This window comes from Anopheles gambiae, chromosome X (genome assembly GCF_943734735.2).
Source record: "Anopheles gambiae chromosome X, idAnoGambNW_F1_1, whole genome shotgun sequence".
In the NCBI taxonomy this organism is placed as follows: Eukaryota; Metazoa; Arthropoda; class Insecta; order Diptera; family Culicidae; genus Anopheles; species Anopheles gambiae.
This window is the reverse complement of record NC_064600.1, coordinates 17,852,973-17,871,177: the sequence shown is the minus strand read 5'-3', so window position 1 is coordinate 17,871,177 and position 18,205 is coordinate 17,852,973. Positions and strand designations below refer to the sequence as shown.

At 43.6% G+C, this 18,205-nt stretch overlaps 1 protein-coding gene across 1 annotated transcript; it reads left to right on the top strand.

Annotated features, from left to right (window-relative positions):
* The first annotated feature begins 3,859 nt into the window (after positions 1 to 3,859).
* On the top strand, positions 3,860 to 18,031 carry LOC11176054 (uncharacterized). Its single transcript, XM_061641606.1, has 4 exons — positions 3,860 to 5,877; positions 16,281 to 16,580; positions 16,669 to 17,099; positions 17,179 to 18,031. Exons 1-4 carry the CDS (start codon positions 5,320 to 5,322, stop codon positions 17,624 to 17,626), a joined length of 1,737 nt encoding a protein of 578 aa, XP_061497590.1. The 5' UTR covers positions 3,860 to 5,319; the 3' UTR covers positions 17,627 to 18,031.
* Positions 18,032 to 18,205: the final 174 nt, after the last annotated feature.

Sequence of the window (18,205 nt, the reverse complement as noted above, 5' to 3'; positions counted from 1 at the left end):
AACCTATCGCCCAGCATGGTTGTGGTGCTGATAGCGGTAGTACGTCCGCCGGTCCGCTTATCGTGACAAATTTACACCAGCAAGGGCGTGGAAATGCTCCGAAGGAAGGTGATAACGCGGGCGATAACGTTCTCGAAGCACAGCATCCGAGCGTGCCAGGTGCCAGCCTGCTAATGAGCTGCCTATTGGCCCTCTCCCCCTCTCTCTCTACCCTGGACCCTTGGCACAGGCAAAAAGTGTGGTGACGGTGGGTAAATGTTACCTCATCTAAAATGAATCTAATTACCTCACTTAAGCCGACGCTCGACGTGCGAGCTAATGTTCGGAAGCATTGGCATTGGTTCTGTGCGTGTGTGTGTGTGTGTGTTTTTTCCTCCCCGCCCAACAGCACCGTGTGCTGGGACGGTAAGCAAAATAGACTCTATTGTCTGCCTCGATGGGCCCCTGGGCGGGTGGACGGGCCAGGCACCGACCGACAAGACAGACAGATATCCAGATGTTGGACGTACTATTTTTGCCCGCCAGCCGGTTCCTCTGCGAGTGCTGATGAGTCAGCGTGTGTCGATCGCTTGAGCAAGATCTTTGGCAAACGCGCTGGCGGAAGCGATGCACCGCGATGCTGCTGCCGCTGTGGGAAGGTAGGAGGGCAGTAGATGTTTGCGGGGTTTTGGAGATGATTATAATTAGTTTTATTCAGCACAAAAGAGGATGGCAGCGTAGTAAAGTAGGAAGAAACCGGGCAGCTTCTTCGCAATCCGTGCTCGCTATCCTCTTGCGCTGCTTTCGGTGATTATTGCTGCATGTGTGGTGGGTGATCAGCATGATTGCGATAAAATCTCGTTTTAGACATTTGTTTATGTTTATGCACGCGCATGAGCTCCGGTTCTCCTGCCTGCACGCGGTTTCGAGTTGCGGCCGTTGCGAGTTCGGTAAAACCGCGGTTCTCGCCGATTGCGGTTTTTTTTTCGCTTCCTTCTGGAAATCGATTGGTTCGATTTCTCGAATTCCAGTGGAATTAAATTACACTCCTGGCATGCAGAGCCGGACAAGACTCCGGCCCGGGTCGGATCGTTTCAAGCTCTGGGGAATTTTTATTAGCTTTAGGTTTGATTCGTTTCACTCTTCTCTCCGTGCTCGAACGGCGTACTTCGAGGGGCTGTCCGCCAAGGAGGACGGCCTACGGGGTTTGGTGCCGTAATCATACGCGTCGGTTTATGAGCTCTATGCTGTGCCCCCCTAAATAAACTCAATTGCATAGGGGCGTGTGGGTGTTGGAGAACATACAGTTTGAGCAAGATTAAAACCATGCAGGAACCGGCCGCACTACCCTCGTGGAGGCATCGGAAACGGTCCAGAATCTTCAATCGGAATCGGACCTCTCCATTTCCTATGTTTGTACGCGCTACATGTGCGTGTTGTTGCAGGTGCATTGAGAGCAGCGTTTGAAACGCTAAAATGATACGTGCAGTGTAGCTTTTTCCTGCCTTTCTTTCTTGGCCAGTGTGTTTGTACTTTGGCAGATCAACATCCTCTCCAGTTTTGCATTTTTGACGTTGCCACCCAACCGCCAAGAGCCCTTTCGACTCCGGATGCGGAAGCAACCCGGAAATGGAATGGGTTTCGTTGTTGCGGGATTTAAAATGCTAATACAAAACACGCTGTCTAGCACGGTGAGAGAATTGTGTAGCTGCAATTGTTTACACCAATTTTTCTGTCTGTTCCAATCTGAAAACGATCGTTAGTTGTCTGTTATTTTTTCGTAACAATATTTATCAAACAGTTTCAACGATTGAACTCTCGCAGAGATATAAATTTCAATAACTCATATTAAATTTGAACCGATTCCTTACTACTGACCTTTGTTTAGATCATCGCAGAATGCGTGTATTATACAATTAGAACGTGGTAAAAAGTATTTGATTCGCATAAATTTCGTTTCCAAATAAAATGAACAAAATAACATTAAATTATTTGTATCATATTATCTCTCTGGAAAAAAATGTATGAAACAGAAACCATTTCAGGCGGAATTTTTGGGACACAATGACTTCTCTCTTGTCTAAGAATCACTGATAATTTTAAATATGCAATAAGCAAAAAGTATACTAAAAAGTAAAGTGCTGGAAAAAAGTAGTAATAGCAACACGATCGAGCTGCACAACCCTGGCGCAGAGCGTGTTAACGCATCTCGCTCTTCTCTCTCTGTGTTGTTCTCTCGGTTTGAATTCTTTACTTTGAAAAAAGGGAGAGCCCACGAACGAGATCGACAGATGATCGCAAATAGCAGCAGGTAGAGGGAGATCGACATACCATCGTTTTGCTTGATATAGAGGTGTGCCAAATGAACCAGAACCGTACGGTTCATTCAGATCACATGAAAAAATAAATGAACCGGCTCACAAGTATGGAACGCAATGGTTCTTTTGATACTTCGAGAAAAAATCACAAAATTAGTGTATGTTTTCATTTTAATTAAAAAAAAACAGGAAGACATAACAAGTTTTGTAGTTCTAGCGATTTTTGACAAGAGTACCGATTTACAAATTGTATAAACAGTAACTGATCTAACGGTGGGCGGACTAGGTGAGCTCTAGGCATGATCGTTAGTCCAGTTTGTAACAGAGCATCCTATACCTCCCCCCCCCCCCCTCAACACAGATAATCCGCCACTGTTTACAGGTAGGGGAAGCTAGGTAAAGACGGACAAGGAATATGTTAACAATCTAGCTATCTATGAATACATCAACCATGAAAATGTGCTTACCTTATCTTTCGCTCATGTTTTATCAGACAAAGTGTTGAAACATTTAAGTTTCTATCGATTTTTATATTTTTTTGTTTTGCAGTTTTGCAGTTTTGAAAAGTGTAGGTTAAGTGGCACCCTGTAGAAAACGTTGGCAATTGTTTTTTGTGGGGATACATGAGGGCTTATAGCACAAAATCTTAAGCACTACCTTGCTAAAAGTAGATACGAATTATGTTATTGACATGTTAAAAAATGCTCAGTAACCAAGCCAGGAACAAAACTAAAACTAACTAACTAATTTGAAGCAGTAATTATTGTACCTAATTAATTAATCACGGCATTGAGGCAATTAAGTTTCAATGGCAGGATAGGTAGTAAATTTTCATATCTCCTTCATTCCTGATACTTTTAAAAGATTAAGAAACACTAAAATTATGAGAAAAAACATTACAATATCTTTAAAATTACTATGCTATTTCCGTTGGAGCCTTCCATCAACGGTATTTGGCTGATTCAGACCGTAGAACGCTTGACCTAGCCCATGTAATATGCTGATGACCTCTTACCCGGCGCTCTAGCAGCAATCGAACACGCCATCGAACATAAAAAAATGTATGGGATTTGCCATGTTCGATTTGTTGGTTATCAAATCGAACATGTCAAATCTCATATATTTTTCATGTTCGATGTCGTGTTCGATTGCTGCTAGAGCGCTGCCTTAAACTGGTCGATGGGCCTTTAATAACATATATCAAATGATTTTATAACCATATTGGTCAATATTGGCATGCTACATGGTCATTTTGGTATGAAATGAAGACTGTCCGACTTTCAGTTTACCTCATAAATTTCATACGTATCATTACATTTACATTTATGTATTATGTTCTGAGATTTTAAAAGATATCGGTTTTATTTTTTGGAAGGACATAGCTGAAGAGTGTCCACACCGATGGGTGAAAAAAGTTTTCCGATAAGTGGTCTGGGAAACTGTCCAGGGTTCTGCAAAATCAGATAATAAGAGAAAATATGAGGTGTTCGACTTTAGGTGGCCGTCATGGTGTATTTTTGATAAGCGTCCATCTTTCCCACAGTGTCCGTCTTTACCTACCTTTCCCTATCTTTTTTTGTTGATTTTTATAGAGAGTTTGCGCCGATTGGCCTCATTCGCCTCTTACAACCTTGCCCTATGCTATGTGTAAAAGAACGAAACAAACACGTTCACGTTGTTTGTGGTGAACGACTTGATTCATTCACGTTCACTTAAAAGAACCGAATTACCCATCCCTAGTTTGATCGCGCGTTTCTCTCGCTCTCTCAACGATCGATCGCTCAGAAAAGCAAACCGACGCGAGCATGTATGCGCGTACCCGTAGGCTCTCACGGTGCGTGCGGACGGCATCTTTTTTTGTGTCGCTCCGTCGGCCATACAGTTCCTCGGCCCAGCCAGCGCATTCTGGTGTTTTCCCTCGCCGCGCGTGCATGCCGCCGTTTTCCACTGGTGGTGTGTCCGTCCGTCCTTAGCGAATTGTTGTACGGTCCTCCTGCCAACACCTTCTGTCTTGGCCAGCCCAAGTGGAAGTAAAGTGACCAAACAACCACAACACCAAACTTCAATCAAACCCCAACACAGTGTTTGCGAAGTGTGTGAGAGAGCAACAGCGGGAACCTTGGGGACGAGTTGTGGGTGCGCGCGTGTGTACATTGGAAGTGGGGTACAGGTGAAGACGGGCATCGTGCCTCCGCGTGGAGAAATGGCCGCCGTTGATGAGTGAAAGTAGTGGACGCTTCACTGAAGCTGGCTAGCAGCAGAGTGATCGAAGAAGCAGCATAACGAACGGGAGAGAAAGAGAGATAGAGTGCGTTTATGTGTGTGTGTGTGTGTGTGTGTGATCGAGCGGATGGAGAAGGGTGGAAGACGAGGGCCGTGTTGCATTAAAGCATAATTATTCAAATTATCTGTGCGTTTGTTTGGTGGAATTTTGTGGAAGCGAGAAACACAAGGGGCAGCCCCCGAAGAGCGTGCGGCCGGGGGTCAGCTGCCAAAGCAAAGCCGAAAAGGCAAAAAAGGCAGCCCGTCGAGAAATGCTGGACAAAAACCGGTATCTCCCTCGCCAGGTACCCTGCCGAGCCTGCCTCCTCTCCCCGCGAAAACAAAAGCCTTCCTCGCAATCAACCGTTGCAGATCGCATCCAAAAGCCACGTGTCTGCCCAGTGCTGCGTGCGTCTGTGTGTGCGCCATGACGCAGATGGTTCGGCGCTGCGAAGCTGAGGCAACAACCTTTCCGGACGCTGTGCGCGGCTGAAGCAGGGAAATATCATCTCCTCGTGCGCGCGATGGTCATCGCCGCAGCCATCGAAGGTCACCTGTAAGCGAGCGATCAAACAAAAACATACATACACATACGCGCGCGCGCACACACCGTGCACACCTGTACCTGTAGCCTGTGGACGGTGCGGGAAGCGCCATTTTTTATTCTTCGACCGATTCGTTCGGCTGCCAGCATCCGCAGCAACAGCCACCATTAAGCGCTGCGAGCGCTCGGTGCGGGAAGAAGGGCCAACAGAGCGAAATGACGACGCCACACGGTATGCCACCGACCGGTGGCGGTGCGCCGGCACCGCCCGGCACCGGCGAGCGGCCACTAAGCTTCTACGACAACCTGTCCACCTCCACCTCCCTGACCGGCCGGACCATCCAGTTTCCGGACATACAGTTCCGGTTCGACGAGAACATTCCCGACCGCCGCTCGGTGCACAGTACGGCCAAGTCGGACTTTTTCGGTCTCAGCACGGCACCAGCTACGACCAACACCACCACCACCAGCATCGCCCTGACACTGGACGAACCGCGCAGTCCGCCGGGGAGCTCCGGCTCGCCCGTCACTCCGCCGATCCGGCCGTTCGACAACGGGGCTACACCACCGATCACCGGTTCGCCCGCGTCCAGCGGCGCCTCGACCGCCCCGCTGCGGTCACCCTCGGTCTCTCCCGGCAGTGCGGTCGGCGACGGAGGAACCGAACCGCCCACCACCAGTACGCCCCGCTGCTCGCGGCCCAACTCGACGATCAAAACCATCACCATCAAACTGCCCGACCCGGTCGCGGGCCCTGCCGGCGGACCGTCTGAGGTATGTAAAAAACAAGAAAAAGAATAAGAAGAAGATAACTTCCCTTCATACTAAAATGCTGACGAAAAACTCTTTTCAATGCAATTTTTATGGCAAGTTCCAGTGTTAAAACGATATTACAAAAAAGAACATTACAGGGTTTTCCAGGAGTGCTCATAGCTGTGGGACACAATACAGGGTTTTCCATACCAATTAACAAATGTCTACAATCTACTAACAATCCTCGATTTGAAAAACACGAGCGTCTACCACTTACAAACAAGACAAGCCGTTTTTGCTACACTGTCCATTTCAATTCAATTGTCGTGTTCGAAAACACACGTCAGATGCGGCACGGCTTATTTTGGTTTTGGCTGGAACGTGTATCACTTGTCTGTAAGAATTAGACCATGCTGTAAACTTCTTCTTTTCTTCTTCTTTGGCACAACAACCGCTGTCGGTCAAGGCCTGCCTGTACCCACTAGAGAGGGGAGCTTGGCTTTCAGTGACTTATTGTTACCATAGCAGGATAGTCAGTCTCACGTATGGGGGCACGGTCTATTCTGGGTTTGAACCCATTTGAACCCCCCCAACGGGCATGTTGTTACGTCGTATGAGTTGACGACTGTAGCACCAGACCGGCCCTATACCGGACAACAGGTCTTGGAAACCCTGTATTGACTCTTTTATAGGAATGTAATAGGAATTGGACTCTATAGCACCCTTGTTGGACAAATTCAATAGGAATTTCAAAGGAGCTTCCATATGAATGAATAGTCATATGAAGTTCACTTCCAATATGAAAGAGTCAAGGAAGTGTCCGACAACTATGAGAACCTTGCCTTTACTTTGTTACTGAAATGATAATGTTATTTTCTGCTACGCTTTCTAACACGCTACCCTGCGACTGCGATGTGCAACATTTTCAATCTTCAATTTGGAACAATATTGTCTTTAAGGGCCATGAAAATTACCCAAAATTGTGAACGCTAATGCCTTTGCGATAGAACACATCAGTGCTGCCACGTGTATATTTCACTTTTCAGATTTGTTTTACCAGAACTATTCAAATGCCTTGCATTACGGCTTGATAAGCCATGTCCACCTTAGGTTCCAAGTACCTTGGAATAGTGTCCCATTTGTATTTATCGTAATTTTAAAGGCATGTACTACCCATACTATCAACCAGTCAATACTGATGTTAGCTGTTGCGCCAATCTGTTTTGTTAGAAAAAAAACTATAACTAATCTGTTGGAAGTACCTCAATAGTAAACGTGTCTTTTTGATAAAAAATATTCGCCTTTTGTATACTTTCAATATCCTTCAATATATAATTTATTTACCTTATGATACGGCCAAACAGGCCGTCCTTACGAGAAATTAAAAATAATAATAATTTATTTACTTATCGCCTTTGCATTGGTGTAAGCAATTTTAATAAACTATCTCAACACTATGCGTTAGCAAACGATCTATCTTAATCTTAATTGGGGTCAAGTGTGTAATATTTATGTAGCTAAAAGGTGCTTTTAAACGTATCGATTGAAATATTATAATTAATTTATAAATTAATAAACGGGGCCGGTCTGGTGGTATAGTCGTCAACTCGTACGACGTAACAACATGCCCGTCATGGGTTCAAGTCCCGAATAGACCGTGCCCCCATACGTAGGACTGACTATCCTGCTATGATAACAATAAGTCACTGAAAACCAAGCTCGCTTCACTAGTGGGTACTGTCAAGCCTTGACCGACAGCGGTTGTTGTGCCAAAGAAAAAAAAAAAAAAAATAGAACCAGTTAAAACTTCGAGACATATGCAACAAAGGTTCAATATAGCTATAAACTTGCATCCTACGATCAATACTTAACTGTTCATAGTGTCTTAGAACAGTAGCAGGAGAATTGCTATTTTATTTTGCCAACAGATCTGGAGCGTTAATGATGTTATGTGTTATGATTTTTGCCACAAACACACTCTGAGCAAGCACACGGCGATGTTTGTGGGAAGACTTTAGATCCCGGTGGGGAATCCCCCTCATGCAGGGAATTATATTTTATTTTTTAGGGGAATTTTGAACAAAATTTCGCTAAATACCATGGTATGACACGCTCAGACCCCCACCACTCCTCCCCCCTCCCCTCATGAACATGTGAGTGGGGAATGAAATCCTACATGAGTGGGGAACTATATTCTACGACACCTTACATGGGGAGAAAACTGCAAAAAGATTGAAATCCACTGCTTTAGATTGGTATTTAAATAAACTCGATTGATTACTATCGTATTAGACATGCCAAGAATTTCAAAGTAAATTTTATTTTTTTTATTTTACCACATTTTAAAAACTATTTGCCATGCATTACAACAGATATGTCAAACATACGGCCCGCAAAGACGTTCAAACTGGCCCGGGAAGAACTTTGACAGTTATTTGAATGAAGCTGAAATAGATTGTAAATTATTAGACAAGAAAAGTGGGTGTGCTAATTTTGATCCGCTTAGGAAGAAGGTTTCAACATTTGATTACAAGCCTCAAGCCTGGATTACAGTTCCATTAAACTGGAACGTGAAATGTTGGAGTTTCCTGCTTTATTTAATTAAATGCCAATCAGAATATGGCTTATTGTGCACCAAAAGAAAGGATATTCAATTCCCCAACTATTTAGACTATAAAACATATTGAAATAATAAGTTAAATGCATCTCATTGTGATTCCGCGCATTGTTCACGGTGAAAAAATAATCCAGCAATATACTTTGTGTTTCGATCACTATTTAATGAAATATAGCAAAACACACAAAATTTCACGTTCAATTCCACTGGAGCTATAACGCGGGCTTTAGTTGTTTGATAGACGAAGAGTGCAGTGCGTTAGAGGCTTCTTTGGTTAGATAGTTAGATGTTTTAGAAGTTGTTTTAATAGCGGCGGCACGCTAAAGTCGGATTCCTAATATTTTCATGCATTTTCTAATTTGAGGATTTCTGAGCAGTTCAGAAACCACGGATATCACGGTCTTCACTTGATTAACGTAGATAATCATTAGCTATGCTGCTAAAAATCAGATGTCTTGATCTCTTTTCCTTAACAAATGGCAACATAGCTTGCCAATATTGGCTGATCGTTATCGGGCTATAATTTGAGTTTAGCTATAATTACCTTTATAATTATAATTACCGTTTACCTTTAATTATGAGTTATCATTATAAGTCATCAGCGTTGTCAAAATGCTACATTTGTACTTCGCGTGCCTATTAAATGACCTAAGATTAGATCACAAGTACCGAAAATTTATAGAATGGCTATGCTTGGTTTTCCAAGCTATGAGAGTTTTTAGATACTGGTCGGATTGTGAGAAGTCTCATCAATGTGATGACGACATACGAGGTTAAAGAATTGTTCAGGAATTCCCAAAGTTTTGCACATATCTGGAGTAATGCATAAGAATAAAAAACGAGTTAGAGCGTCCGCCACTGATGGTATGAGTAATATCTTACTTTCTTGGGTTTTTTTAGTTCATTACGATCATACGTTCATTAGCCGGTCTCGTAGTACAGTCGTCAACTCGTACGACTTAACAACATGCCCGTCATGGGTTCGATCCCCAAATAGAACGAGCCGCCATACGTAGGATTGACTATCCTGCTATGGGGGGAAATCAATTAGTCACTGAAAGCCAAAGCCCACTAGTGGTACAGGCAGGCAGGCCTTGACCGACAACGGTTGTTGAGCCAAAGAAGACGAAGAAGTTCATACGATCAAAGTTGTACGGTGAAGCATTTGACATGAATCTCCCTCATAGTCAAGTTGGACACTCCAGGAGCGCAATGCGAACCGCGTGAATTTGCGCTGGATCGACTCTAAACAGCAGCTGTAGGCCACCATACTACTGAAGCGTATTCTAACACTGGTCGCACCAAAGCACAGTATAGCGTCTTGATGCAGATCAGGTCAGTGATGTCTCGTGCTATTTGTTTTAGTAAGCCGATCAATTGGTTACCCTTAGTGACAACGTGCTCTAGCTGGTCGTGGAAGCTCAACTTTTCGTCAAGGAGCACTCCTAGATCCGTGACACAGCTTTTGCGCCCAATGGTAGATCCATTTAACGCATAGTCATACACTAAGGGGCACCGCTTTCTCGCAAACGTAACGACAACACACTTCTCGACGCACAATTCAAGACCATTCAAAGAGCACCATGACTGGAAGGCACTTAGAGTGGCTTGAAGGCGGAGTTGGTCTGACCGGTCACGGATAGGCAGGAACAGCTTCGCGTCGTCTGCATACAGTAGGTGGCCGTCAGGACGGAGCAACCGTGTTACGTCATTCAGGAAAATGACAAACAGCAGCGGTCCAAGGTTACTCCCCTGCGGCACCCCCGAAGAAGCATCGATACGGCGCGACGTATGGGGTCCCATCTTCACGCAGTTTGTGCGACCAGCTAGATAGGAACGCATCCAGGCCAGCAGCTGCACAAGCAGACCAAGCGTTTCGAGCTTTGCGAGCAGCAAGGCGTGCGGAACGCTATCGAAGGCAGCCTTGATGTCCGTGTAGACTGCGTCGATCTGCGAGTCGGCATCGATGGTCCTGTGGCAGAGGCTATATATATGACAAAAAATACAAAAATGCTTCACGTGGGGCAAAATGGGCAGATGCTTTTGACATACGGCGCTTGGTGAGGCTATGATTTTGTATTTGTCGCCTCAATAATGATAACAGGCACAGCTTCAAAAGATTCGATTTTGTAGATTTAAACGTGTTAAAAACTGTTTTAATTTTGATAACATATTTTTAAGGAAGAATTTTAAGGGCTTTCCTGACCAGCAAAACAAAAGATAGAACGAAAATACATTTCAAGAAACGTGCGCATAAGCATAGACCATTACCTAAGCGCAGTTGTTGTGGCCCATATTGCCCCAATTGACGATTGGGGCAATATAGCAACAATTGACAAAAAAACTAAAAACGATTAATATTTGTTGCTAACACATTGGCCATTGATGAATTTGAATCTTAACAATTAAAAGCAACCTCCACAACCATCACATTCTTCCTGTCTGTTGTGTAATGTTTTTAATCAGGAAAATTTTGAAACAATTATAAAACTTAAGCTTCCACGACACTTTTTCTACTGACATCCGCTACAGATTGTCTCCAAACATACAAAAATCTTGCCTTTATGAGTGAGCAGCAAACATACATTTTTTTTCCATTCTCTTTTCATACGAACAACATTGAATCTTTAAAAACAACATGTATCAATAACGCAAACATTGTTGCTCGTTAGATTTGTTCGTTTACAGTAGTATTTGTGGGCCATTTAGACTTGCTCTTTATGCGAACTACTGGTTCGCTGGACCCGTAATGAGAGGCTCCACTGTATGGCACTTATTTTTTTTTTTTCATTAATTCGGAGGGCATGAGGTGGATGACGCCACCCGGCCCAAAGTGGAAACTTCCGCGTGATCCATGTTGGCTGAATTAGCAACACGGGCCATTACAGTCCCCTTACGAGATTCGAACATCGGACCACGCGCACTGGCCACAGCGCAACACACACGGGCGCTCGCGCGCGCTTTTCACACAATAGACTATTGTTGGATGTTTCTGGCCCTGTCGCTTTTCCGCGGAGCGACACTGGAAACGACAAAAAACGGAAACGGATGTCGTACGAAACAAACCCAACCGCCCTTGGCTCAATGGTTGGAGGGTGGAGCGGGGAGGTGGGTGTAGGGCTTATTGTTACGATCGGTTCCGCTTTCAGCCGTTGTTTGGTGTGTTTGTTTTGTTAGCTCGCGTCTGATGAACGGGTGCGCGCGCGCGCGCGGTGGTACTCAACCGTGAAAAATGTATGTATGCAAGTGTGGGCGGAGGGGGATGAGAGGGGGTGAGAGGTATGTTGGAGCATATATATGTGTGTGCATATGTGTGCAGGTGGCTGCATTTGCCCTTAACCGGACCTTTTTTCCCCCCTTTTTCGGGCCTCGTGTGCAGGAGAGAACTATTCGCTCGAATTCCAAGCTCAAGCCACCCACCCACCCCACCTTTTCCCCTCACGAGACTGCACGGGAATGATCTCATATTAATTCTCACTCTGCTGACTTGGCCGACTTGTGTGTGGTGTGCGCTGGAATGTACACATGTAACCGTGAGTCACTGCGTATTGATGGTTGGCAGTTTTTGAACATACAGCGACAAACGGTGGGTAAAACTTGTCGTTATTTTTTGTTCTTTGTTTTGTTTTTGCTGTTTGTACGTTGCTCACTTCGTGCTTTTTTGCCTGCACATTTGAGCGTTCTTATCGGTGGCTGGAACGCTTCGAGCTGGAGGTAGTTTCGAGTAACATTCCGAAAAACAAATGTTTGCAATTTGAGAAACAACACAAAAAATGCCCTCGACGTGAACCTTCACATTATTGCGATCGTGTTACCGTGGCTAGGGCATTGCGTTTACGTGCCGCCAGTCGGGATGCTTGGGTGTGTTGGGCGAGAAAATCAGTAAAGAAAGCAACGCGGGGGGAAAACCATCACCACGAACGCCTTTGATCGAACGAAAATTGGCGCTTTGCGGTCAAAGACAAACGTCAACGCGTCAGTCCTAAATAGTTGTGACGCTCGTTTTGGCACCTTCCCAATGATGGCCGTTATTTTTGTTTTCTTTTTCTCTGCCATCGTAAACTCTTCGTAAACAAATTCAAACCGTTATCTCAATGATCAAATTTACACCTTCATCTCTACGACCGGGTATCCCACGAGATGTAATTATTTTTCTCATTTATATACATACAATTATTTGTATATTTTTTGTTTTTTTTTTTACAAAATGACCAACTAAAAGTTTTACAAAATGATTTATAATTGCCTTCTAAGCATTAATATGTTCTACTCATTGAAATGGTAGGGCGTTTGAATCCAGAAATGAAGTTTTTTCCTTATTAATTTAATGTGTAATATATTCTAGATTACCCTTAATTACAGTCTTTCCCCGAGTTACGCGACACTCGAGTTACGTAAATTTGAGTTTTGCGAATTTTTTTTTGGACAGTTTAGCTGTCAATTCAGTACAATTTTCTCCATCAACTGTCAAATGAAAAATAATTTGCAATTTTTCCAAAACTTTTAAATCACTAAAATTACTAAAATGAAATAACCGAATTTTCTACATGAATTGCATTAAATAAGTATAAATATTAATAAATAAGTATAGTAATACATTACGTAAATGAACTAAATTCAACCAAAAATCATTAATAATTACTTACGCGAATATCCGAGTTACGCAAATGTCTCTGAAACGCATTGTTCGCGTAACTCGGGGAAAGACTGTACTCATGCCTGCGCGAGGCTATTTATTAGAGGAAAAATGAGGACCAAACAGCGATTGTACAGTTTTCCGACTGTTTTTGTACCTTTTCTTTGAAGGGAAGGATACCAGCAATGGTGTATAAATCTGCGTTCCTTGTGAAGCGGCTGTCATCATAAAATATTTCAAAGAATTAAAATATTTGCAAAAAACACATGGAGCTGTCAAATTTAGAGGAATCGCGTACTGCGAATTCGCGTATATCGAATATCGCGTACTGCGGATAATTGCTGTATTTCACTTCAAAGTTTAAATTCCGTCATATTGACGGGTTCCGTAAACCTAGTGTTAAGATGAACCGAACTTGAATTGCGATTCATTCGTTCATTTCAGTATGTAGTATGTAAGAAAATATGGTAAATTGTTTCATTTTGCAAGAAGAATATAATTAGTGTATTACATCTTGAAAATTATTAGGCACACCAGGATGATCTTTATTACGATTGGTCGTCGACGTTCTTTTCATGAATGTCCTGATATTACGGATCACGTTCATATTTGTATTGGAGGAAACGAACGACCTAGCGTATTAGGACATTCTTCATTTCGACGGGTTGGACGTTTTTGATGAACGTCCTGGTATTACTGTTAACGTTTATATTTGTATGGGAGGAAATGAACGACTAAGCTTTCTTTATTTCGACGGGTAGGACGTTATTTTCATGACCAACTCCAACTATATTTTGATTTATAAATAATTGATGAACGTTGATTAGATGAACGTAGGTCGTGCGTTCTTTAGGATGAATTGAATGAATCGTACAGTTCTGGTTCTTGAGGCACAACTCTAGTATCAAGTGGTCCAATAGCGAAATATCGGTACATGCACTATTACGCAGTTCTGGCGTCTCAGGATAAATTTCAAATAATATTCATTCTACTTTTTTTTGCAATCATGTCATCGCAAAAGCGCTGACTGTTATTAAACAAATGATTATCGCTCTTGGAAAATCGTGGTAATCGTTAATATCCTGAACGAAAAATGATTTCGACCGCCCTTCATAAGACTTAAATTTCTTAAAGACCCATGAAAAAGGAGCTACCATTTAAAAAAAAATTTATTTTAGTTTGAAAACAAAAATCATACCCGGATATCCGGTCGCAGAGTTGAAGATCAAACTATCCCACTACGAAGCTGCGAATGTCATAAATATGGTGACAATTAACAACACTGGTCATGCGTAACATTTTGTTTGGTAGCCTACATAAGTGAGTTTTCGCACATGTACTCCGTACTGGGGCTCTCTATATGAGCAACTGGTAGGATTATCTGTTTATAAACTGCCAACTTATTTAATTGTGATAAACGAGACCTACGACCGATCAGTGGATAGGGGCATTTCAACATATCCCCTGAAGATCTTATAGTCCATCGCAACCCCGGATATTTGACCGACAACGACCATGGGGTGTCGTCCCATCAACAATTAGCCCCCTGACTCAGAGGTGGATTCAGCGTATTCTTAAAACGATGGGAAAAGACAATTGCCTGAGTTTTGGATGGATTAATTTTGATCCTCCATTCTGCAGCAAATATCAGGTAGATATCGACAAGCTGCGTTGCAATCTGCTCTCTCGATCAAATTCCTACCTGTTACTGCAATGGCAGTGTATTTTTCACATTAAAACTTCAATAGCTTCTCTTGTATTGACCATTAAAATTTCAAATTTGGTACATAGGTACGGATATTGTAATTATTACAATACAATTATTATTTGTTATGTAGACAATAATTTGCCAAATAACCTAAACTTCAATAAAAAAAAATAACTTTATATTGTTTCATAGTAAATGTTATCAAAAATTATATGCCTACGTACTTATAGTATTGTTTGAATTTCATAGAATACTAATTCTGCCACAGTTTTCTTTATTGGTAATATTTCTTATAATTGAAATATGATTAGAAGAGAGTAAATATGAGGAAAACGTAGAACATGATGCATATTGAAATAATATATAATGCCTTTTAATTTTTTGTACAATAAATTAAATAACAGAAACAAATCAAAAACATATTTTTATGGAAATGTTCTGCTTTTCTATTCATATTCAAATAAAATTATCAGAATCATCCATGAAGTACATAATTAGTAAGCATATACATATAGTACATATAGTGCAGCATTAAAGGCTGCTCATGAATAAATTGGTTGTCATATATTACAAAATATTAAAAAAAAATAGTAAATTAAGTTTTAAAAATTCCCATTTCTTCATCAACGTGAATAAGACTACCCAATAGACATTTCTGAGGAAAGTCTCTATAAAAATAAACAAACATAAAATCCTAGCTCGAAAATTGGGTTGTCGAACTATTTCCCTTAAACTGACCTTACTGCACCAGTTTAAGGGACTCTTAGAACAAACCCTTTAAAATCGACTGTGATGTGGCTTTTTCGTTGCTTTCTACTCTATCCTTTGGGAAATTACGTTTCCAATTCTTATTACGGGTCGTATAGTCATTTCATACCAAAAATGGCCGAATTTTCACCAACTAATGCCTTCTTTTTTCAACAAATTTTAAAGCACATACAAAATGTATGCGATATCCGGGTATGCCGGTCGTAACGATAAGGAGTATCAAAAGAAAAAAAAATAGGATTTTTTTGAAAAATAACTTCATCGTGTGACCTTTATGAAAATTAAATTTCCTGAAGATACATGAAAAAATCAGGCCGGTCTCGTAGTACAGTCGTCAACTCGTACGACTTAACAACATGCCCGTCATGGGTTCAATCCCCAAACAGACCGTGCCGCCATACGTAGGATTGACTATCCTGCTATGGGGGGGAATCAATTAGTCACTGAAAGCCAAGCCCACAAGTGGGTACAGGCAGGCCTTGACCGACATCGGTTGTTGAGCCAAAGAAAAAAAAAAAAAAAAAAAAAACATGAAAAAATCAGTAGCAACCATTAGTTCAATAAAAAGTTATTTAAGTTTAAAATTAAATGAAAATCATACCCAGAGTTAATGTTCAAACTATCCCCCCCTCCTCGCGCCATTCCTGTCTGGCTCAATTAATATCTCATTTTTATTATTTCCTTTTTTTCTCCAGGCCGTCTACATGACGACGACGGTGCCGCAAAACTTCGCCAAAAATGCCAGCACACTGATCGGGCGCCACAAGCCGACCCGAAGCAGCCTCCGGCACAGCCGCATGCTGGTGGTGAACAAAACCGTCCCGGTGCGGTACCCGCCCGGCAACTCGCTGAACCTGCGCCACCTGCGCCTGTGCCGCACGCTCATGGTGCTGCAGATACTGATCGGCATCGTGCTGAACGTGATCGGGCTGAACATCATGGTGTGGTCACCGTCCACCAGCACCAAGGACAATCCGTACTGGTCGGGTTTGATCGTGAGTAGCGAGAGCGTGTGTGTGAGCGCGGAGGACCCCCTTTTTGGCATGATTTTCTCATCTTCATCCCCCTTTTTTCCCCCCGCAGCTCATCGTTTGTGGTGTGCTGTTTCTGGTGCTGTTTCAGTTCAAGCGGGCCCGCACCGGCACGGACAAGGGAACGTCCGCCCAGAACGTGGCCCGACTGCACCAGCTGCAGTCGCCGTGGCGGGAAAACTGTTTTCACTTTCTGCGCGTGAACGCGCTGATTGTGCTGCTGCTGACCATCTTCTTCACCGCGCTAGCGTTCATCTACGCGATGATCCACGCGACCAACCTGTCCGCGGATGGATTGCGCTGCGAGCCCCAGTTTACGTTCAACGTCAACTCGTCCTCGTGCGTGTGTACGATCGATACGCGCCCGACGGCCCGAACGACCGTGCTGCCGATGAGCGCGAACGCGACCGACCCATCGCTTGACGAACCGCTGCCCGCTGGAGGCGCATACCACGACGCCGGCATCATACGGCTCGAGTATCGGTAGGGAGCGTGCGTAAACGCGTGGCGTTCGGCAAACGTTCTAATCGTGCTCTCTGGGCACATCCGCTTCCTTTTCCAGCGACTTCAACTGCAATGAAGTGCACAGCATCTGGTACTACGTGATGCTTGTCTCGACGCTGCTAAACAGTGCCGGCTGTCTGCTGGCCACCACCTTCCTAGTCATCTACAGCATCGAGTGTTTTCGCCGGTCCACCGACCGGCAGCCGCATCGCGCCAAGAACGGTCAGCCGGGTGGTGGGGTGCGTATCGCTGATCCGGCCGCCACCACCGGTAACCTGGCGAATACGAACCACCCAAATGCGACTGCGCCGGACGCCTCCACACTGCCCCTACTAGCAATTGCGAAACCTGCCCCACGCGGCCCACCCGCACCCGACAGCAGCATACTGAGCAGCACGACCAGTAGCGGCCGTCCGGAAACGGACACGACCCTCGAGGAAAACACACTGATTACGATCTTGTCCGAGGAGGCGGGTGAGGAGAGCAACAAAACGTTAGTATCGTGAGGAAAGCTAGCGAGAGAAGGGCAGCGAGAAACGCGGACGGTGCTATAAGAGTATACATGCTCAGACTTTTAAATGCATCGTGAAGAAAAGTTAGCTGTTAGACGATAACTGCAATGGGTGCTTAGGCGGGATTGGGAGACAAGCCCTTCCCCGTAGCCACCCCGGTAACGAACAGTATTCGTTGGTGAGCTAGTAAGGTATTGCAATAAACAGACGCGTCTAGCCGAAAACGGTACGTGTGTATGGAATTTAAAGATTATTCGATTTTATTGTCAGTTTTTTTTCCACGGTTGGTCCGAATTTCCCGGACTTGAGACGCACTTAAGCCAGGCATGAGGCTCGTGCGGCCCGCAAAACAATTTTAAAACTATATCTTGAGCGAATAAAAAGAAACAGAAACATAAACTCATTGAATTAGAATCATTGCCGAAAACGTTCAATCGTACTTTTGACCTTGATAATAGTATAGTTGATTATACCGAACGTATCAAGATTAAATTTTACCTAAACTTCATACATTGCCACTTGGGGCGATAATAACCAGACATCAAGAACAATATTCACGATGAAATGTAACAA